Source organism: Ahaetulla prasina, chromosome 3 (genome assembly GCF_028640845.1).
Source record: "Ahaetulla prasina isolate Xishuangbanna chromosome 3, ASM2864084v1, whole genome shotgun sequence".
NCBI lineage: Eukaryota > Metazoa > Chordata > Lepidosauria > Squamata > Colubridae > Ahaetulla > Ahaetulla prasina.
This window is the reverse complement of record NC_080541.1, coordinates 31,456,935-31,481,386: the sequence shown is the minus strand read 5'-3', so window position 1 is coordinate 31,481,386 and position 24,452 is coordinate 31,456,935. Positions and strand designations below refer to the sequence as shown.

General features: G+C 37.1%; 1 protein-coding gene across 4 annotated transcripts in view; it reads left to right on the top strand.

Moving 5' to 3' along the window:
- Window positions 1–24,452, top strand: part of VPS13B (vacuolar protein sorting 13 homolog B) — a 357,489-nt gene that overhangs the window by 216,631 nt on the left and 116,406 nt on the right. For all 4 annotated transcript variants that reach the window (XM_058175718.1, XM_058175717.1, XM_058175719.1 and 1 more), the window contains 3 exons: window positions 1,762–2,452; window positions 8,903–9,040; window positions 21,405–21,812. In XM_058175718.1, coding sequence (XP_058031701.1) covers window positions 1,762–2,452; window positions 8,903–9,040; window positions 21,405–21,812 — 1,237 coding nt within the window. The remainder of the gene's footprint in view (window positions 1–1,761; window positions 2,453–8,902; window positions 9,041–21,404; window positions 21,813–24,452) is intronic.

Sequence of the window (24,452 nt, the reverse complement as noted above, 5' to 3'; positions counted from 1 at the left end):
AGCACTTTTGAAGCCTGTAAGATGAAAAGTTCTCAAATTTGTTGCTTTCAACTAAAGGACCACTATTTAAATCACTTGGTTTGTTCTGTTTGGATACCATTTATGTTCGTAGTCAGAGCTTTTTTGTGTACGACTGCCTTCTTTTTGAATAATTAACTTTAAGCTTTTTTGGCTGCAAAGCTGGCCTAATTGAAACAAAGAATTAGAATATTAGTTGCATTGTTCTATTTTATTAGAATAAAATTTATCACAGAATAATATAATTACTCAAAATATATTACAAGCAAGGTTTGGCTGCTGCCGATTTCTTGTAAAACCTTTAGGTCAGCATTATATCAAATGCTGTCTTCAGATTGATGAAGACAGACTGGTGGGCATATTGAGCATATTTTTGTGAAAATGTGATGCAGGATTATGCATTGATGTAAGGTTGAATATTTGAGTCTGAATTGGCTTGTTCTATAGCTGGAATCTTTTTTAGAATAGAATAGAATAGAATAGAATAGAATAGAATAGAATAGAATAGAATAGAATTTTTTATTAGCCAAATGTGATTGGACACACAAGGATTTTGTCTTGGTGCATATGCTCTCAGTGTACATAAAAGAAAAGATACATTCATCAAGGTACATTTACTCAGTGAAGAAGCTTCATTAGTTTATAGTATATAATTGCCTATTTATACTTTTAGGCTTAAATTTGATGTAATTAGATAGATTGGATGTTCATGGGGATTGCTATAGAGGAGGGCTGTCAAACCCCAGGCCCATGGGCCAGATGCATCACACGCGGGCCACGCCTATGCCCGGTTTAGCAAAGGGGGAAAAAGTCCCGATACATCATGTGACGCTGCAGTGATGATGTGACTTTGATACCCCTACTATAGAGCAACCTAACATTTAATTTTTAAAAATTAGGTTTTCAGCAAATATTAGGTTATCCTTAGATGTTAAGGAACAAAAAACTGTTGTCAGGGTTTCAAACGTTAAAGTAGCACAAGGCTAGCAATGTGCTAATTCTTTTATCTTCTAGCCTAAATGTATCTGACCTGAAAATTACGATATTAATTGTTTTCATTGGACAGACCCTTTTTTATAGCTCTGCTGCTACTTTTAAGGATTTACTTATCTGCAGTGTTCCACCTCACAAAGATACATTTGCATATGGATCTAGCTAGAGGACCTTGAGTTTCTACCAAAGGCTTCTAGTCTACAAACACAAAATCTATAAGATCCAATTTATTTTAAAAAATAAATTATAGTGTTGTATCTAATGCAATAATGAAACAGAAAACAGTTATGAGGTTGATGTTTCCCTCTAATAAATCATGCCAGCTTTGACTTATAAAATTGATATTGTGCCCTTTTTCAATATCACAAGAAAATACAATAGCAAGATTTTAGTTTTATTTAAATCTAAATGCTTAAAACAGTTTAATTTCTTCAGTTACTTGATTTTCAATACTGCATCATGACATTGTATCTTTATAGCATCTGAATAAAAATTATTTGAACTTAGAAATATTTTCTTCATGGTACATCTTTCTCCCAAATTGTCATTATGAGTCATCATTCTCTCTGGACTAAACACCTGATAAGTTTTCATGAGTGATTTTCTGTTTCAAAACTTAATTTAGCAAACTTTTCTTTTTTACAGAAATGTATCTGACTTGATTTTTTTTTATTTATATAGCAAGTGTTTAATGTAGGAATGGAAATCTTTGGGAGTATCAATTTTATGATGCAGTGTTTTCCTTTCCAGGTTTTCAAACAGGAACAGAAGAAGATGGATATATCTGATGGGGTTACAGCTGAAACATCTTCACGTTATAGTGGAGCCCAGGACAGTGGCATTGGCAGTGACAGTGTTAAAATCAGAATAGTCCAAATAGAACAACATAGCGGCACCAGCCAACATCGCATTGCCCAACCTTCCCGCCATTCTTCTATAGTGAAGAACCTGAACTTTATTCCATTTGACATTTTTATTACTGCCAGCCGATTCTCCTTCATGACTTATTCATGTACTACTTTACTTAAATCAAAATCACAGGAAGATCAAAAAGAGGGTGAAAAAACCATCAAAAGTTCATTAAACCTTCCAGAAGCAGTTGATGATTGCAAGAAATCTGTCAAAGCAGGTTTTTCATCAGTAACAGCAGATGATCTTCTAAACTGCAACAGTTCATTGCCCTCTGGGAAAAAAGCAGGTCTTATATCTCTGGAAAGTCTTCATGCGTCTACAAGATCATCTGCTAGACAAGCCTTGGGAGTAACTATTGTCCGGCAGCCTGGTCGCAGAGGAACTGGAGACTTGCGGTTAGAGCCATTTTTGCACCTGGTTGTATCTCAACCGTCTTTTATCTTAAGCTGTCATCATAGAAAACAAAGAGTGGAAATATCTGTGTTTGATGCTGTCCTCAAAGGTGTCGCATCAGATTACAAGTGTACAGGTAAGAACATTTACTATCCTTAAGGTCATCGATTCACTGGCTAAATTTTTTTGTTCACATGTGAACAAAAAGAAAAAAAAATTATTCTAGATAAACGTAAGGTTATTTATTCAGTAGCTTGAATTGATTTTATTGGCTGCATAATTTGATTTACTAACATAAAAACACCAAGAAAGCAACAGAATGCAGTTATTCTACAGTGTTTTTTTTAAATATTCTAACATTTTCATGTTGGTTTCCTGACCCCTCCTCTATTCTCTTACACACAAATACTAGCTCATACATGGTAAGATAAGTTATCTTTTAACCATCTGAATTACTCCCCTGTTTGTGGCTGTATACTATTATAATTCCTACTTGTTGTAAAGAATTAGACCAGGGATGTCCAAACTTGGCAGCTTTAAGTCTTGTGGACTTCAACTCCCAGAATTCCTCAGCCAGCCTTAGGAGTTGAAGTCCACAAGTCTTAAAGTTGCCAAGTTTGGACACCCCAGAAGTAGACAATTTCAGATGCTCTTAAATACAAGAAGAACCTTTTGGGTAATGTGTTCTATTCAAAATATTCAAAGAAAAACAAGTGTGGTATAAGTCTCTTGTTGCCCTTCTTGGGTACTGGAACTGGTCAAGGTCTTGGAAAAGTTATGCTGAATATTACACGCACTCTTGTAAATCAGAGCCATCTTGGTTTGGGTATATGCATTGTTTTGTTCTGTTAGATCATTGCTCCTTTTACTTCTTCTCCATATCACTTTTTTTTTGTACCCTTCTACTATATTCTTTCTTTCTCAATAGATTCCTCTTGCTCTCTTCATTTCTACATTTCCTTCTTAGGTTTATTTAAGATTTATTCTTTCAGCTATAACATCTGATAGTCTTGATAGTCTGTATTTTTTTTCCCCTTCAGTCTTGACTCCTGGCAACTGCTGAACAAGTCCCTGCAGTTTTCTTGCAAGATTTCCGCAGCAGTTTCCCTGCTTCTTAGGTCTAAAAGAGAATGACTGGTCCATGCTCACCCAGATGGCATTGTGCCCAAAGCAGAATTAGAACTTATGGTCTCCCAGTTTCTGGCCTGATGGCTTAACCACTACATCAACTGGCTCTGTAAAAGAAACTAAACTGAAACATGCTATTAGCATATTGGCAGCAAAATCTCAACTTTAGCCTGTCTTGCTAAGTTGTCTCCATGAAAGATTTTTTTTTCTCAGTCATAAGAGTTGCTTCAGTGAATTGTTCCTGTCACTCTGAAAAGTGTTCTGTAATTTCATGTGTTAAATCAGTCAGAATATGTTGAAATTCCAAACAGATTGTTTGGGGGGGGGGGGCAACGTCATTTGCAATCTAAGGCAATCGTTCTTTAGCTTCACAGGACAGTTAGGCAATGTTAATTTTAATTTCTACTTAAATTTTCATATTAATTACGCCAAATACCTGACCTTCAGACCTTCCGCCGCGAATTTAAAACACATTTATTTATTCGCGCGGGGCTGGCTTAAATTTTATTGGTTTTAAATTTTTATTATTAATTTTTAGTGGGTTTTACTTTTTATGTTCCAAAGTTTTAGGCCAATTATGTAATAAGTTTTTTAATTCGTATTTTAATTGTATATTACATTGTCTGTTTTACCTTGGCTGTACACCGCCCTGAGTCCTTCGGGAGAAGGGCGGTATAAAAATTGAATAAATAATAATAATAATAATATACTTACAAGTACACAATACAAAATGATTTAGTATGCAAAAATACACAGGTTCTGTGACTGGCATATCGAAAGAGTTACTTCTCTTCTGAAATGATGGACAGCCAGAATAAGTTGGGGAAGGTTGGCAGAGAGTTCATTCAATTACTGTTTCTAAGAGCTTTTTTCTGTGCTTCCCTTATCTAGTCTTATCCATTCAAGTTAGAGGTGCTCATCTGATGTTGATTCATGGAGTGATAGATTTGGAAATACCATGGAAGTCATTTAGTCTTATCCCTCCGCTCAGTGTAGGTTTTACTAGGGCATATCTGACAAATGACTATATGAGTCAGTTGCCAAGCATCTGAATTTTGATCCCGTGACTCTGGTGATGCCACAAAGGTGTTAAGTGTAAAAAACAGTCATAAGTCACTTTGTTCCGTGTTGTAACTTAGAAAAGTCACTAAATAAACTGTTGTAAGACGAGAACTACTGATATACCCAGATCCTTTCATCGTTCCCCATAGGGCTTGGTTTCTTGGTAACTATCCTTTGCACTTGTATTTACTCTTCTTTTTGAACTGTACCAGAAATCAAGGCAATGCTCAGAAATGAAGTCTAACGAAGGCAGAGTTGAATGCAACAGTTGCTTCCTATGATCTGGATTCTGTGTTTCTATTAATACACTCCAAAGTGGCATTGTGCCTTTTTGGCAGTGCTAAAATGTAAAATTTGTTACTACTGGTTCTGTGGGTGTGGATTGGGGGTGTGTGAATGTGACTGGGTGGGCGTGGCCAACCTTTTTTTTTAACTTTTATAAGCATTTTTTCTACAATCTCTTTGGCCCAAGAGTTGGTAAAAAAATGCTTTTAAAGGTTCTGACGATCCCAGCTGAGCCACGCGATAATCAGAAGCTTTTTTTTTAACTTTTAAAAGCATTTTTTCAGCCGAAGAAAAAATGCTCTTAAAAGAAAAAAAAACCTCTGATGATCGTGTGGCTCAGCTGGGCATGGGGGGGGAGGGAATTTTGCTACGGGTTCTCCAAACCACCTGCCGCCGTTGTTACTGGATCAGGTTATCCAGTCAGAACCGGGAGCATTTCACCCCTGCTTTTTGGCCTTTTTAAGTGTCTCTCCAACTCTCTCACCCCAGTCATTGGTAAAAAATGTTGAACAACACAGGGCCAAGAACAGAGGTTTATGCCACTTTACATTAAGCTTTCCTTCACACTAGAAACATTGATTATCTTTGGGTATGATAATTAAGCTGATTGTAATTTCATAAAACAGGAGTGTCAGGCTGTGTCTGATTATATTTAGGAAAGAATACACCTTGACTTCATTTGAAAATAAAGGAAAGTACTTTTACTAAATACATCCGGATTACAGCTGTTTAAAGTTGAATCTGAGACAAAATATGGCTAACATCCCATATCCCCTCGTTAGTCCCTCCTTCCCACAAAAGGTCAGGCAGGCCTGGTCCAATGCCAGCTCCTTCTCGCCCCCCCCCCCCCCGTAATCTTCTTCCGAAGGTCTCCGGCAGTTTATCATCTCAGGAATGCAGGGTTTGTTGGAAAGGCCGGGTGTCTGCTGATTTCAAACCTTTGCTCCCCGCACCCTCCTTCTTTTATGTCAGATGACACTCTTAAAGGGCCCTCTTCTCTTAATCTGAATAGGATAGTATACATCTTAGGTCCATGGTTATTTTACATTAACATACTGACATTGCAATCTAACTACTGAATACAAATTGCACACATAGAACACAAGTAGAATGAAGCTTGGAGTGGAGTGGAGGCTGACAAGGAGCATCATTTGGTCCATATTTTACCATTTTATGAAGAGCATCAGAAGGTACTCTGTTGAATAGTTTGCTGAAGACCAGTGATAATGTGTCTGTGGCATTCCTGAAGTACTAAGCAATTCTATGAAAGAAAGAGATACTATAGAATTAGCATGGCATGGTTTATTTATGATATACCCCTCCTAGATCCTATTAAATGTAAAATGTCTATCCATGGGCTCAGAAACATGTTTGTTTCATAATCTGTTCAAGAACCTTACCTAGTAAAGGTACTAGATTTATAGCATTGTTCTTGCTTATGTCTTCCTCCTTCCCTTTCTGAAGAGGATGACATTTGTTCTCATTCAGTATTCAAGGATCTGACTAATCTTCAAAACTTATTGAGAATGGTTCTGTGGTCACATTTTCAAATTCTTTCAGTACCTCGCAATAGGCTTGATCTTCAAGCCTTGAACACTTGAATTCATTTAGCTAAATTCTATCATGCTGAAATTCCCTTCTTTTCATAAATGACATAATTTTGTACAGCTCCATTTCCTTTCTAAGGTAAGATGCAAAAATAATAGTTAAGATGTTAAATGTTGCACACACAGGGGTGAAATCCAGCAGGTTCTGACAGGTTCTGGAGAATCAACAGAGAAAATTTTGAGTAGTTTGGAGAACCGGCAGATATCATCTCTGGCTGGTCCCAAAGTGGGGTGGGAATGGAGATTTTGCAGTATCCTTCCCCTGGAGTGGGGTGGGAATGAAGATTTTGCAGTATCCTTCCCCTGCCATGCCCCCAAGCCACGCCCCCCAAGCCACGCCCCCCCAAGCCACGCCCAGAGAACTGATAGTAAAAAAATTTGGATTTCACCATTGTGCCCACATAATGAAGATGCCAAACTGAATCCAGAATTTTTACTATCTGGAAAGTCACTTAACTGTTTCCCTCTCCTAGTGTTATGAGGGGAAGGTTATTATTTTTTCCCCTAAAAGGATGCTCTTATCCAAACATGAGGGATGCGGTGGCTCAGTGGCTAAGATACTGAGTGTGTCAATCGAAAGGTCGGCAGTTCAGCAGTTCAAATCCCTAATGCCACATAAGGGGGTGAGCTCCCATTACTTGTCCCAGCTTCTGCCAACCTAGCAGATCAAAAGCACGTAAAAAATGCAAGTAGAAAAATAGGGACCACCTTTGGTGGGAAGGAAACAGCGTTCTGTGTGCCTTTGGCATTTAGTCATGCCGGCCACATGATCACGGAGACGTCTTTGGACAGCGCTGGCTTTTCAGCTTTGAAACTGAGATGAGCGCCGCCCCCTAGAGTCGGGAACAACTAGCACATATGTGCAAGGGGAACCTTTACCTTATCCAAACATGATCAAATAGTTTATTGATTGATTATTTCCAATATTAAGAATCAGTTAACAGAACCTGTGAAGTTTCCCCACTCTCAATAACAAGTGTGTCCAGAACTAGCTATGAATTACTCATTGCCCAAAGCTGCCATTTCCTTTAATTGCAAAAGACAGAAGCAAAAGTTTAGTTTCGTTTAAACATACTTTCTCAGTAATGTCTCTGACTAACTGGTTGTGGAGGATCAATTTTTTCTGGATGGACAATCTTCATCCATACCAAGTCTCCCCATTTTTTTAAAAAAAAATCATAAAAATAAAATGATACAGCAAAAATTTGCTTAGCAAAAGGCATTTCCAATTTTTCAGAACACCATGTTCTTCTACATAGCCGTTAATTTTAGTTTTTCACAATGTGTCTTAGACTGGGACTTTTTTTTTAATTCTATGGCATTAATTTGCTTAAATCACATTAGATTGCTTTTACATATTGAAATACAAACTTAAAATTTAAAAATTATATTGCCAAATTGAGTGCATTCATTTGTCACACAATAAATTCCATTTCTCCTTTGCTGATAGGACTGACAATCCTTAAATTCCTTTGTCATTCATGTAAAACAATTCCTGCCAGGTTTTCTGAATCATGATTACACTAAATAATACATTCGAAGAGAGACTTGATGTGCTAAAACTCATACTGTGTTACCATGTGCTGGCTATAATTATGAAGCCGTTGTGCTAAAGTTTGAAGCTTGTGTGCTTAAAAAGAGAACAATCTGTTGAGATGAATAATGCAGGTTGGCAAAATCCTTAATTGGATTTTTTTGTTTTTGTTTTTTTAATTTTTGGTAAACACCATTATTTAACAGAAGAGAAATAAGTGTCATGAAGTTGAGATGACATAATTGAAATTTACTTATATTCTTTTATTGTTCAGCTCTAATCAACTTTAAAAAAACAAACAAATAAAGCAAAGGAAGTAAGCAGCCGAAAAACCCTAAATGGTTTTATGCAGTTTTGATTTCTCATATATGGTGTCCTGGACATGAAGAAAGGCATAGAGCTGAGAGGTACCAAATGTGAACTTTTAGTCACAATTGGGAATATTAAGAATTCAGCAAAGAGGTCCCATTAAGGAGAACCAAGAGGAAAAGCTACTGAAGTCAACTTCAAAAGTATGGCTGTAAAAAGGGATTGAAGTGTCAGTGAAACTATAAACTGTATCAAATAACCCATAAGTAGAAGCACTCTATTGCATCTCGAACCATGTGGCTTTCTGATCTCTATAGTTTCTTTTATTTTGGGGCAAATCATTTTTAAAGACATCTGAAGAAAATATAAATGCATTACTGGAAGAAATAAAATTTAGATCAGAGACCTTATTAGCTGCACAATTACTAGAGATATTTCAGATATACTAAGCTTATTTGTCCGTCCCTGGTGGCTTTTACATTTGGTGATGATAATATTTGGCAATCAATACTTTTTACTGATGTGTAATTAACATAATGAAGAATTTATATGTGCCCTGAAATAGATACAGTATTATGTACAGAATAAAGTTTGGTTTATTTAAATAATGTTAGTGATTTAATCAATAATACGTCATAAATGGTCTTCTTATCATTTGTAGATCCTGGAAAAACTCTCCCAGAGACACTTGACTACTGTAAGACTTGGTTACAGACAGTAGCAGGAGAAATAGATGCTAAAAGTGGTATTCCACCTCCTCTCATAACATTGAAGATTAAAGACTTCCTCAATGGCCCAGGTAAGAATGACCAACAATTGTCAACTGATATTCTAAATTTAATCTATTATGTTTCTTGGAGCAACAGGCACATATCATAAGTGTGGAGATTCTTTTCTCCATTATTATCATTAAAAAAAATTATGTACAGTAGCTCAACTTCCAAACTTGAGTTAACAGTTGGTATTCACTGAATGAAGACATCTTCCATTTATTTACAGGCTGTAGTTGTTTAACGATGGTAATTGGGACAGGATTTTACATTGTTATACAATGTGGTCATAAAGCACAACATCACATGATGCATCACTTATGGCAAGGGCAATCTTGGCAGTTCTCATTGTCATCTTTAATCAAATTTTCCAGATCGTTAAGATCTGATGATCAGCAAGAAACTGATGTGATTACAACTACTTGCTATGGCAAGTATATGTGGACTGGGGAGGGAATGCTGCAGAGCTATATGATTACATAAAGCTGGAGAGGGATTTATGCAGCTGGGGATAAGGGATGCGGTACTCATGTGCGTGTGTGGACTATGGAGATGTTGCTGTAATACCACATGGGGGTTGTGGAGAGGTTGCTGCAGCACTGCATGAGTACATGCAGCATGCAGATAGGGTGTTGTGATGCTGTGTGAGTGCATATGGGCTGCAAACAGGCTGCTGCAATGTGAATGTGACACAGAATACGAGGTCCCCTGGGAGGTAGTGGCAGGAGTGACATACAACATTCCCCATAGGATTCCCCACTAACTTTGCTTATGGGAAGCCTGCAGAGAAGATTTGCTAATGGTGATAATGTGCTGCAACTATCATAAGTGTGAGGCAGTTGCCAAGTGCCCAGATCCCAACTGTATGATTGCAAGAGTGGTATACTGACCAGAAAGTCGTAAGTACCACTCGTACAGCATTATGATAACTTTGAACAGTTGCTGAATGAGTGGTTGTTAACCAAGAACTATCTGGACTCCACCTATATTCTGCCCAAATTCAGAAACTTTAAGTAGCTCATATATTTTATAACATTCCTTCTTTCAATTACAATACTTTGTTCTTTATACAGAGAATAGCATACTGTAATTGTATCAGCTATTTCATTTCTTGATACTCTTGACAAAAGCACAGTATTATAGGAAAATCTCTGTAGATGGGAAGGCCAAATTAAATGTCTTAAATGGGGCATAATTACTTCAATATTTGACAATGCTTCTAATTGCTCAAACTGAACTCAAACTATGGCACTAACCATAATATAGACCATGTACTCCACAATCAACACTAAATGAACTAAGCAAATAGAAATTTTGCATTGCCTGTTTGAAGTTATACTAAATGGTGCGCACACATTTTGTGGGTTCTCTCAAGCATTCAACAGTGTCTGCATGAAGAGAAGAGGGGCAAATGATAAAAACACCATTGTACCCATGCAAGGCAAGATTGTTGCTTGGAGCAGAACTTACAGAACAATGCTACTTTCATCATTTTGATGTGGTGGTAGATCCAGTAGATAGCAATAGCAATAGCACTTAGACTTATATACTGCTTCACAGTGCTTTAAAGCCCTCTCTAAGCGCTTTACAGAGTCAACATATTGCCTCCAACAATCTGGGTCCTCATTTTACTCACCTTGGAAGGAGAGAAGGCTGAGTCAACCTTGAGCCTGGTGAGATTTGATCTGCCAAACTGCTGGCCGCCAGTGATCAGCAGAAGTAGCCTGCAGTATTGCACTCTAACCACTGCGCCATCGTGGCTGTGTGACAGTTGTTTCATTGATGGCTCCCCATATATAATGATTGCAGATTGTTTGACTTGCCAGACACAATTCTTCAGTTCTGTCCTAGACATCTTGGTTCTATAGCCAAACTCCTGGATTATTTGAACATGTAACCCTTAATCTATATTCAGCATGCTGTTTCTTGAGTAGTCCCATCTCTGCGGAAAGAAGGCATTGCTATTTGAGACTGGCGGTTTATTTCAGGGTTAGGCCAGGTGTAAGAGAATGCCTTGTGTATAGGAAAATGAAGAAAACTTCATCACTCAAACAGCAGTACTTCTTCAATATCCCAAGAGTTATTTTTTTTAGAATATGAATCAATTAGTTAATTTATCTTAGCAAATTCTGAATATTTTATGTAATACTGTTGAATCATTTGCAACTAGATATGAATTTTGATTAAATTCAAATGGTCATTTAATTTTGTATTATTTCTTTTTAAGTATACAATTAGTATTATTTATTTTATTATTTATTTTATTCAATCATATTTTTATACCGCCCTATCTCCCAAGGGACTCAGGGCAGTTCACAGCCAAGTAAAACATAAATATAAATACAAGTTAAAACCCCAATTTAAAAAACTTATTAAATACGGCCGAATATTAAAACCACAATAAAATAGTAAAACCCCATTAAACCAAATTTAAAATTTAAAATTCTAGTCCAGTCCTGCGCAGATAAGCTCGCGGCGAAAGGTTCGAAGGTCAGGAAGTTGGCGAAGTCCTGGGGGAAGTTCGTTCCAGAGGGTGGGAGCCCCCACAGAAAAGGCCCTTCCCCTGGGCATCGCCAGCTGGCACTGCCTGGCTGACGGCACCCTGAGGAGTCCCTCCCTGTGAGAGCGTACGGGTCGGTGGGAGGCAATCGGTGGCAGTAGACGGTCCCGTAAGTATCCCGGCCCAATGCCATGGAGCGCTTTGAAGATAGTTATCAAAACCTTGAAGCGCACCCGAAAGGCCACAGGTAGCCAGTGCAGTCTGCGCAGGAGAGGTGTCACATGGGACCCATGAGGGGCTCCCTCTATCACCCGCGCAGCCGCATTCTGGACCAACTGGAGCCTCCGGGTGCTCTTCAAGGGGAGCCCCATGTAGAGAGCATTGCAGTAATCCAGACGAGATGTCACAAGAGCATGAGTGACCGTGCATAGGGCATCCCGGTCTAGAAAGGGGCGCAACTGGCGAACCAGGCGAACCTGGTAAAAAGCTCTCCTGGAGACGGCTGTCAAGTGGTCTTCAAAAGACAGCCGTCCATCCAGGAGAACGCCCAAGTTGCGCACCCTCTCCATTGGGGCCAATGACTCGCCCCCAACAGTCAGCCGCGGCTGCAGCTGACTGTACCGGGGTGCCGGCATCCACAGCCACTCTGTCTTGGAGGGATTGAGCTTGAGCCTGTTTCTCCCCATCCAGACCCGTACGACTTCCAGACACTGGGACAGCACTTCGATAGCTTCGTTGGGGTGGCCCGGTGTGGAAAAGTACAGCTGAGTATCATCAGCGTACAGTTGGTACCTCACACCGAAACCACTGATGATCTCACCCAGCGGCTTCATATAGATGTTGAACAGGAGGGGTGAGAGAATCGACCCCTGCGGCACCCCACAAGTGAGGCGCCTCGGGGTCGACCTCTGCCCTCCCGTCAACACCGTCTGCGACCGATCAGAGAGATAGGAGGAGAACCACCGATAAACGGTGCCTCCCACTCCCAATCCCTCCAACCGGTGCAGCAAGATACCATGGTCGATGGTATCAAAAGCCGCTGAGAGGTCTAATAGGACCAAGGCAGAGGAATAACCCCTATCCCTGGCCCTCCAGAGATCATCAACCAACGCGACCAAAGCCGTCTCAGTGCTGTAACCGGGCCGGAAGCCGGACTGGAACGGGTCTAGATAGATAGTTTCATCCAGGTACCGAGGTAATTGACATGCCACCACACTCTCTACAACCTTCGCCGCAAAGCGAAGGTTGGTGACCGGGCGATAATTACCTAATACAGCTGGGTCCAGGGAAGGGACTTTTGAAATTTTCAACACACTTTATCACAGTTTTTGACATAATATATTACAAAATGTAATATATCAAATATGAATCAAAAGTGATTCATAAAATGTCACATCTAATCACAAGTCCAAAAGAAAGTTCTTCATATATTAAATGATGAAGCTTCTTAGAAGTCTACTGTCTAAAGTGATTTGTTGTAGACCTTTTAGGCAGTTCAAATTGAGAAATATATTAAGAATGAGAAATAAAAGATGGCTGAATGAGCTCTGCATGTCTAGGGTTTCCCTTCTCTCCCTTCTGTTGTTTGCATTTTGTGATGAATAACATACGTACATCCAGCCATCCATAAAAAAGCACTTTGTACAGATTCTGTCCTCTTTACTCCAAAGGAAACAATTGTACCCATTAGCAAGGTCAGTGGTTTGGAGAAAACTGGAAAGGAGCAGCTACCAGAAGTCCCAATACAACAATATCTCCAGCAGGTGATAGATTAGTTGGAACAAATTGGAACCATTGCACTTGGACAATCCTGGTTTCTTTCAAGCTGTTTTAAAATGTCGTCATTTTAATATACAATCTCAGCCCTGCAGAACAGTCCACAGCAGGTTAATTTGAATCATATGATGTGTCATTGCCCTCAGTTGACATGAACTCCGTTCCATGTGTGAAGCCATAATAAATCCATTCCCAACTGAGACAAATTCCCTGTGAGAAGGTGAACTAATCCAGGCCTCACACTGGCATGCTAGCCCTCTGTAATTGAAAGCAGGATCACCTGTTTCCATCACAGTCAGTCTATGGACAAAAAAGTAGCATGAGATCAGATAGTTACTCTTTTGAAAAATCATATTTCTCAGAGAGTTCAATTATAGGCTGTCTAATATGACATCATATATAAATGTAGGAATGTGCTCATTTGATCCCAGTTTAACAGTTTTGTTAACCATGGTGTTGCTTAACTTTGAAATGAGTTTTTTTATATATAATTTAATGAGAGATGATATATGAGAAGGGAACTGACCGGAGTACATACTTTTCTGATTAACTTAGGGTCATTTACAAAAGCATTTCAGTACTTGGGTAAGGTTATTTTTCCATTATTTTTTTAACAAATCTTTTTTGAGATAGTGATACTGTATAGTTATAAAGCTGAATTCTTTTGTTAGAGGAAGTGAATTATGCCAAAGAGCAAATATTCTTTCGAATAAATATGGTTTAGTTGGTTGTAAAAGACAGTTCTAGGAAAAGCTGTAAGTGGGAATGTCTGTGGAGATTCTCAATCATCCAGGTCATGGTTGTTCTAAAGGTGCTTTTCCAAAAGGCAACTGGACTTTTTTTCTTGATTTTTTTTCCCTTGAAAACTTTTCACTTCTCACCCAAGAAGCTTCTTCAGTTCTGACTTCTTCAGTCAAAACTGAAGAAGTCCTTGAATGAGACTTGAATCATTTTCAAGGAAAAAATCCCAAGAAAGTCCAGTTGCTTTTTGGAAAAGCATCTTTGGGACATCAAATGGTAATATTTTTTTCATCAGTCTAAGGTATTTATAATACGTAATATTGTTTTTGCCTTTCATATTCTTCTCCTATTCAGTCCTATCCATCTGTAATTATTTTTACCTATATTAGAAAAAATGTTGCTGAATTGTGGATTTTAAATGATGCTTAGCTCCATCTACACTCCACAGAAACCAGAACATTTTCATTCACATCTATTATATCATTCCTTCTTCTGTTGGGTTCATGGACATGGCGTCTGTATCTGTTTTCTCTTACTTTCATTTCAATAGCTCATTCTTAGCTTTTTACCATTTATTATTATTATTATTATTATTATTATTATTATTATTATTATTATTATTATTATTATTATTATTATTATTATTATTATTATTTCAATTTTTATACCGCCCTTCTCCCGAAGGACTCAGGGCGGTGTACAGCCAAGGTAAAACAAACAGTGCAATATACAATTTAAAATACGAATTAAAAAACTTATTACATAATTGGCCTAAAACTTTGGAACATATAAAACTAAAACCCATTAAAAATTAATAATAAAAATTTAAAACCAATAAAATTTAAGCCAGCCCCGCGCGAATAAATAAATGTGTTTTCAATTCGCGGCGGAAGGTCCGAAGGTCTTCTTACATTCAAATCATATATATTTCATATGCCATAGTTTTTTCCAGTTAGCCCATAGATATGGCACCTGCCTATCATGGTTTAGTCAATTGAAGCTTTTATATATATCACTGCTTAGTAAAACAGGGAAATGGGAAGGCTGGGTTACTAGGTCACTACCTCATGTAACATTCCCTATTAATGATAAGGATTCATAAACATTTGGATACTATACACTCAATCAAAGTCTAGTTTTACTTCAGGAATATGTGCATCTCATCAGTTATAAAGTACATGTAGTATTCTGACATATGCAGGATGAAACCAATGTTTTAGAAAGCCCAAAACAAATTGGTTCTCTGGAAATAAGCTGTCTTTACTTGCCAACTCCACAAACACCTTGACATCTTTCCTTTTATAAAAGCACTTCCAGAAGAAGGAAGAGATTCATTTAGCAAGGTCTTCAGCCTTAGCATTTGGATCAAGAAGAAAAGAAGAAATTAGCAAAACTTTTCCTATTGCAAAGATCTAAAAATGTTATTAAGGAACATGCCTATCAGACAGCATCAGCTGAAGAAGCAGAATTTCTCCTGGAAAAAAATCTTATTTGGAAGCAAGTTCTATTGCCATCAATTACACTTCTAAGTGTATGTACCCCAGATGATAACAAAAATGTGAGATTTTAAAGTTAATAGTTAAACTAGAACAATGCAGCAAGGAAATTGAACACATTAAGATTTTACCAGACTTTCAGGCTTTTCTTGATAATGCTTAGAAACCATTTGGTGTGTTGATGAGAAGACCCACATAATAAGAATGCTTGGAATATTTTTGATGCAGGCTAAATATCAGCTTACTAGAAGAAAGTGTATGGTAATATTAACAGATATATAACAGGCTAATAGGCACAAGACTTTGGGGTATCCATTAACCATATGTTTTGCTAATTAAAGAAAATAACAATTAATCTTTCTTTCCCAAGTAAATTCAGAGTTCTATAAGTTATCTGATCCTTTGTGGTGAGGGATTTCCATTAGCTAAAAGGAGGAAAGAAAAAAATGGTTTAAATTTAAGAATTTAAACACAATTCTTAAGAAGGATGTATTTTGTTGGGGAAAATGAAAAAACGGCTATACATCAAAACACTAAAGAGATAGTTGGAAATACCTTACAAAAAGCCTAGGAAAAGATGCAGCTGCTTTAATGGGAGCTGCTTCTTATCTATTCCCATGGATTTCAGTGAACTTTTATAAAGGACTTGCACAGCCCTAATATTGAAGAAATATAAACGAATAAAGAAAGTAAATTGGAGAGAGAATGAAAATAGAATTTTGTAAATTGTGTCATTGGGGAGGATAAATGTTAACATGTCAAAATGGATATAGGATCAATTTGTGCATTTGCCTCTAATCAAACTGTCAGGCAAGGCTTACAGAGGGAGTGAGATCTCTGAACACAGTGCTATTTGTGGACAAAGAGAAGGCCGGACTATTTATGGAGGTAAATTAGCACATTTCCAAATGATTAACCATTAAGAGAATATTATGTTTGTTTGTTTACTGTACTTATATCCTGCGATAATCCAAGATTCTCAGTCGCTCACATATTTAATAGAAAAAATAAAACTTCTACAGTATGATTAATGCAATAAAACTAATAAAACAACAGCCATAAATCCCCAGTCCAAAAGACTCTATACATCATAAAAATAAAATAAAATGGAATAAAAGATGTTGCAGTGCATGAACATCAGTGCTCTCCAAAGTAATTTTCTTTTTACCTTCTTCATGAAAACCAAGGAGGAGGAGAGATCTAAGCTGATTCTGGGAGACTCTTCCAGAGCCCTGGCAGCACCAGAGCCTGGATTGTGGTAGGATGCAAATACAGTAAAGAAACAAACAAACATGATATTCTGTTCATGGTTAGTCGTTTAGAAATGTGTTGATTTACTTCCATTAAAAGTTCGGCCCTTTCATTTTCCACAAATACCAGAGGGCCTTACTCCTTCTGCAGTCTTTCTCTGACAATTTGATTAGAGGTAAATGACTTGTAGTTTTGCTCCCTTCACCTTTTAGAAATGTAGGTCAAATAAGAGTTTTTTCTCAGTCTGATGCATTGTTGGAGTTCCTTGTGCTTCTTGGATTGCAGATGTTTCATTAGCCTATTAGAGAATGTCACAAATACGTATGTTTTGGAGAAGTGATGTTCAGTAATTAAATGGTATTATATATTTGTCTGTTTTTACTGATTTGCGCACGCTTGAATATGGTAAACTGTAAGATGTTTTATAAGAGATTGAGGTTTTATTTGATTATTTGTCTGATAAGGTGATCGTTCTGTCTTACCTGTGTGTTGACTGCTTCCTGTGTAATCGGGGAATCAGTGCCTTACCTCTCCTACACTTAATTCTGCAGGTCTCAAATGTAAATTATTAAATGCAAGAAGTATTGTAAACAAATTACCTGAATTTATCCTCTTATTAAACAATGGTACATTTGACATCATATTTGTTTGTGAAACATGGCTAAACTCATCCTTCACTGACTCCATTATTTCAAACAAAGAATACCAAGTCCTTCGATCAGATCGTGATCACCACAGAGGTGGTGGAGTAGCTATTTTTTACAAAAAATCACTGAACTTAAAAAATATTCAAGTTGCACATAAACTCTCTCTACCTGAAACTATTGTATGTGACCTGTCCACCAATACCACACTAAGATTCATACTATGCTACAGAGCTCCAGACTACGACATCGCTCATGCAAATATGTTAACCTCACTACTAACATGGGCTACCTCTTGCCCATATCCTCTCATCTTTCTGGGAGACCTAAATCTACCTTCTATAAACCAAACCAATCCATACTACTCTATACAATGCAGTTACAAACCTAGGCCTTGAACAACTAGTAACTAACAATACTAGACTCAAGAACTGCCTCGACCTCATCTTTTGTAATAACGCAAACTTATGGACTACAAGTAAAAGAACCCTTTTCCAACAGTGACCACTGCATGATAGACTTTTATCTAAACATACGCCCTCGCATAAATCGTCTCAACAATAGTACTCCAAACTACAATTTTAAAAAAGCCAACTATGACCTTATAAACAATGATCTCTCATTTCTTGACTGGCATAATCTATTCTCAACCTGTATCACTACAGAAGACCACTGTAAAGTATTTCTACTTGAAATCAATAAAATCATCAAACTATATGTACCACAAATCATCACCAAAATCAAAAGGAAAAGCAAATTTCCCATATCAATAAAAAAGCTGCAATCCAAAAAAAAATCCCTCTGGAAAAAAAACAAAAAAGGTTATGTAGCAAACTTCAAAAACCGCTACAAAAATATTTGCAACCAAATAAAAACAGAATGTAACACTTACCACACTAAACAAGAAGACCTTCTACGCACCAATTCCAGTCGTGCTTTTTATAATTTTGTGAACAATAAACTTAAAGAAACAAGAACTATTCCACCACTAAAAGAACCTAACGGTAAAGAATGTACTGACGAAACAGTTAAAGCAAACCTCTTTAACACATTCTTCGGCTCAGTCTTTGTAAACAGTGATGGTTCATATCCAACATTCCTCAATCGTATCAAAAATGTTAACAATGACTCAACACATATAGACTCCACAGAAGATAACAACGACCTAACACACATAGACTTCACAGAGGATAATGTTGAGAAAGCCCTTCGCAACCTGAAACCATCATTATCTATTGGACCAGATGGACTATGTGCATACTTTTTAAAAAAACTTTCAATTAATATAGCTGAACCCCTAAGTGTAATCTTTAATAAAGCCTTCAAAACTAGTTCCCTTCCAAAACTCTGGTCTCTAGCCACAGTCATCCCTATCTTCAAAAAAGGAGATCCAAGCATTGTTGAAAATTACAGACCTATCTATGTTATGTTTCATGCAAAGTAATGGAATCCATCATAAACCAATCCATTACACTCCATCTCGAAACAAACAACCTTCTCTCTAATAAGCAATTTGGTTTCAAAAAAAGTTGCCTTGTAACCTACAACTTCTCCACTGCAAAAACATATAGACTACCAACCTTGATCAAGGAAAAGCAATAGATGCAATCTACATAGACTTCTGCAAAGCTTTTGATTCAGTAGTACATGATAAACTACTCCTCAAACTAAAATCCTACGGCATTTCGGGACCTCTTCACAATTGGATAAATGCCTTCCTGTCAAACAGACAACAAGTGGTCAAAATTGGCAATGCTATATCTAATCCTGTTCCTGTCAAAAGTGGCGTTCCCCAAGATAGTGTTCTTGGAACAACACTCTTCATTCTATACATAAATGATCTCTGTGACCTCATCTCAAGTTATTGTGTTCTCTTTGCTGACAATGTCAAACAATTTAATACCTCTAATAATACTTCTACCCTTCAAGAAGACCTCGACTTAATCTCCGATTGGTCTAAAACTTGGCAACTCCAAATCTCAACCAGCAAATGCTCAGTCTTACATATTGGAAAAAAGAACCCTAACATCAAGTACAAACTTGATGGTCATTACCTAACTGATGACCCCCACCCTGTCAAAGATCTTGGAGTTCTCATATCAAATGACCTTAATGCCAAAGCCCACTGCAACTACATAGCAAAAAAGGCTCTAAGAGTTGTAAACCTAATTTTATGCAGCTTCTTTTCTAAAAACTCTACACTACTAACTAGAGCATACAAAACATTTGCCAGACCTATTCTTGAATACAACTCATCCGTCTGGAACCTGTACCACATCTCTGACATAAATACAATAGAAAGAGTCCAGAAATATTTTACTAGGAGAGTTCTTCACTCCTCCGAAAACAACAAAATACCTTATACCAACAGACTTGAAATCCTGGGATTAGAAAACTTACAACTCTGTCGACTTCAACATGACCTGTGTTTAACACACAAAATCATCTATTGCAATATCCTTCCTATAAAAGACTACTTCAGCTTCAATCGCAATATTACAAGAGCAAAAAATAGATTCAAGCTAAATGTCAACCGCTTCAAACTTGATTGCAGAAAATATGACTTCTGTAACAGAGTTGTTAATGCTTGGAACTCATTACCTGACTCCATAGTCTCTACTCAAAATCCCAAAATCTTCAACCAAAAACTGTCTACTATTGACCTCACCCCATTCCTAAGAGGGCTATAAGGAGCGTGCATAAGAGCACAAAAGTGCCTACCGTTCCTCTCCTATTGTTCCCTTCATTATATCAAATTGATATAGTTGATGCATATTTTTTACTTCAAGATATGTTGTTTTATCTATGACAATTGTTTGTGTATACTGTTGTGACAAAAAGAAATTTAAAAAATTACTATATATTAGGATGGCTTGTTGGGGGTATTCTTTTTGTGCATGTGCTTGTTGAATTGTGGTTCAGTTTGGATTATTTGGCTTATAATGAGATGGCTCCAGTTTATGTTGGGTTGATTGATTGCTGTGTGGTGGGGGAAGTGTTGTTTGCTTTGCTGATGACTGAATTGAATTTGTAATGCTTAATTTTTCATTACATATTTTGACATCTTCATAAACAGGATTTGAGTCAATATGCGTATTAATCCCTATTTGGTCAGAGTATAATGCTTCTAAGAATTTGCTTGGCTTTTTCAATTTGGCTTTTTCTAAAGTTTGTTATTGTTTTCCATTTAAAATTCTGCTGAAGATTATGTATATGCAAGAAGATTAATAAAGTTGTGTTGTGTCTTTTGACAGCTTGTTCATGGATATGTTCTGCTGGTCTTCTGCCTGTTTGTTCTACAGAGTGGTGTTCATAATATTATTAATACTTTATTGGATTTTTGTTTATAAATTAGTCCTGTGTTATCTTCCTTTGGTACTTGGCTTTTGGGGTTCCTTAGTATATTTTGTTGGTTTGTGTTCCATGTTTATTTCCAAATTAAAACTTTTTTATTAGTTTATCAAAGTATAAAATACAAAGAAAAAAACCATGCCTTTGATGTAATAATGCAAACCTGTCAAATTTAAGACTTGTGAACTTCAACTCCCAGAAGTCCCCAGTTAGCATGGTGACTTGCCTATAATAATGGATTTTTTTAAGGCTTCAGTGTTAGTGATATTGGTGGATTGAGATGAAATTATATAAATATTGATTGCATTGAAATATACTTTGAATTTATTCCTTTTTTCTGTAATTCCATATGTTGCAATGTGTTCTAGCTCATAGGGTTTTCATCCAGCTCTTCTTTGTGTATGTTGTTGGGTTGTGCTTTTTAATAATTAATAATTATGCATTAGTACAAAAAGTATTTACTTTTAAATGTCTAATTACGGTGCTCTAAAGTACAAACCTCAGTTATAAATTAGCTAACAAATCTGTAAATTAACATTCATTTTACCACAATAACTGTTTGAGATTAGATTATTTTTACAAGCAAAAAGCTGTATTAAAAAAATTTTTCTCTCTTTCTTTCTCTTTCCCACAGCCAACATAAATGTGGATATAGCAAAGCCTCTGAAAGCCAATATCAGTTTTGTCAAGCTAGATCAAATAAAACAATTTCTGAAAAAACTAAGGCAAAAGAATAGTTATGAGGCCCAGGAGGAAAATGTTTCAGCAACTGATAGTGTTCCAAGCAAGGATGACACATATACATCCCAGTGCTGCAAAAATAAGATTTTCAACTCTGAAGATCACAGTTATGGAGGGGAAAAAGCTTCATCACAAGAAAACCTATGGATGAGCATTTCCTGTTGTCAGCAATTTTCTATCCATACCACTCAGATTATGGTTTCTATGGAAACTTGCCCAAATCCCTTTAAACCTCGCCTGTTGGTATCTTTATCCAACCTCAGTGGAAATTTGAATGTCAAAGTCAACAGTAAGACTAAAGGTAAGAATGTTGAAGTTATTTTTGTTTATGATAATGGAATCCTGACGACAGTAGAGGTAGGCCTCAATTTACAAGCACAAATGGGATTGGAACTTCCATCACTTTGTAAAGTGGTCATTAAGTTGTGCCTGATTTTATAATCTTTTTTGCATTGGTCATTAAATGAATAATTACAGTCATTAGGAAAATATGGCTTTTCTTATTGACTTTGCTTGTTGGAAGCCCCCTGGAAAGGTTGCAAATGGGATGACATGACCCTTGGATTCTGCAACTATCATAAATACGAGTCAGTTGCCAAGCATCCAAATGTTGATCACATGACAACAGGAATGCTGCAACAGTTGCGTAAGGACAGGTTACCATTGCAAATTCGAATGGTCATTAAATGAATGATCCTTTGTAAAAAGTTCACTGAAATCCATGGGAATAGACAAGAAGTAGCTCCCATTAAAGCAGCTGCATCTTTTCCTAGCCACGCATTGCACGCACACATTGCACGGCAAAAGGAGTCATGGTGTAAGTAGAACAGCGCATGGGGGGGTGATCAGCTCTGGCGCGCGATCTTTTTTTTTACTTTTAAAAGCATTTGTTAACAACCTATTCGGCCAATTAGGTTGTAAAAATGCTTTAAAAAGTAAAAAAAAAGGCTCTGATGATTCTTGTGGCTCAGCTGTGACTGTTGGGAGCCTTTTTTTTTTACCTTTTAAAAGCATTTTTTAAAAGAAGCGGCAAGCGGGTGACCGGGCATTGGGTGGGCGTGAGCTGGGGGAGGCAGGGTTTTTTGCTACCGGTTCTCCAAACTACCCACCGCCATCGCTACCAGATTGGCCAAACCGGGAGCATTTCATCCCTGCCTCACAGCCCACCACCACCACACAAAATTTGCCTGTGTAATAGTGAAGAAACTTGTGGATGGGTCCAGAGCTTTAGAGCAAGGAACCATCAATACACAGATGACACTAAGATCTACAACACTTTAGAAAACTAAAACTGAAGAATCAATGAAACATTTTGAATATTGCTTCAGCTTAAAACGGGCTAATCCAGAAAATTAGAACACCTGATTTAGAGAATAGAATTCAGTCATGTTCTAGAACGGCTTGCTTTTCTTGATAGATCAGGCGTGCTCTTTGATCTTACCCTATTTTTTGATCATATCTTCAGGGACCTATTATAAGTAGTACAGTAGACTGTCCAACTATTTTGGTGCATTTGGTATGACTGTGTCCAATCTGTTTGTTGTTGCATTAATTATACAAGCCTTGGTTTCATTATATCTATTTTGTTACTATGTCCCCAACATATTCTATACACATCTAAAACTGGAACAGTAAGCAGTAAAGCAACTTGTTTTGTCACAATCATATTTTTTTCTGTTCAAAGTTCTGCTCTGGACTGGTTGCCAATTGTTTTTTCTAACGGTCAATGGTTTGGCTTAAAGTGAAAACTTGAAATGGTTTGGATCCAGGTATTATATTGAATTATTGGCTTATTACCATTTTCCCAATTAAAATCTGCAGAAAATACTCTTACACCCTTAACTGCACTAGTCAAGCATAGAAGAAACACGTTCTCCAGAATCACACTCAAAATTGTGAAATGGTTTCCCTTCCAAGCTTAACTTGGCTCCTATTTTCTTGACATTTAAGATGTATCTCATTATTTTGGATTTTAAAATGCTAGAAATTGTTTTAAAGTGGTTTTAATGTTTTAATATTACATTGCTGATTATTTAGTTTTTAAATTGTTGTTCACCTTATTGGTAATATTTGTGGAAAGCCACTATATAAGTAAAATAAATAAATGAAAGTAGAAAAAAGAAGAAATAAGAAATGAAGTAAAAGAAACCCATATCTCAGTATGTGATATTGAGCCTTCAACTTGAAAGCTTCCACCTTCATTGGTGGAAAAAAAACACCCTATGGTTTCCCTTGATGCTTCCAAATTTGGAAACTATTATATTGTGTTATTTTAAACAAACTAACCAGTTCAAACCATGTAAAAGTGGTTGCAGATGCAAATTTGTTTGAATGAACTATCATTAGAATAAACACATTTTCCAAGTTTATGAATGATTGGAAACTCGTTTATTCATACACTAAAGTAAGAGCCTTATTATTTCCTGTCTACCTTCCGAGGCAGACCTGAAAGGAAATATGCCAGATGAGCTAATACTACTGTATTATTGTAAGAACTAAGTTATTGTAAGAATCTTGCAAGTCTGTTAGTCCAATCCTCCATCCATTTCTTTTACAGCCTGAGAAGTTAGGGAAAATCCTTTCTGAGTCTCTTTCTCTGCCCATTATGCAGCTGTAGGCTATATCCTCTCATATCTGATCATTCCTTAGGCAACATCCTTTCTCCCTACTTCCCCCCATCTCCCAAGGTCTGTCACACTTAACCATTACTCTTCCCTCAAAAGTAGAAGAGAGAAAAGCTGGAGGAAGCAGGGGGAACGTATTCCTGAGATTCAGTCTCACAATGTTACCCAGGGCTTAGTGTTATGCTTTGATTTATGTCTACGTTGTGTTTAATTTAATGAATAGCAGATAAGAGCCAATAAATTCATAAATGATTTGGGATCAGGTTATCTAAAAACCCTACTTCAACCTTATACGTTCAGCTGCACTTCTGCATTTC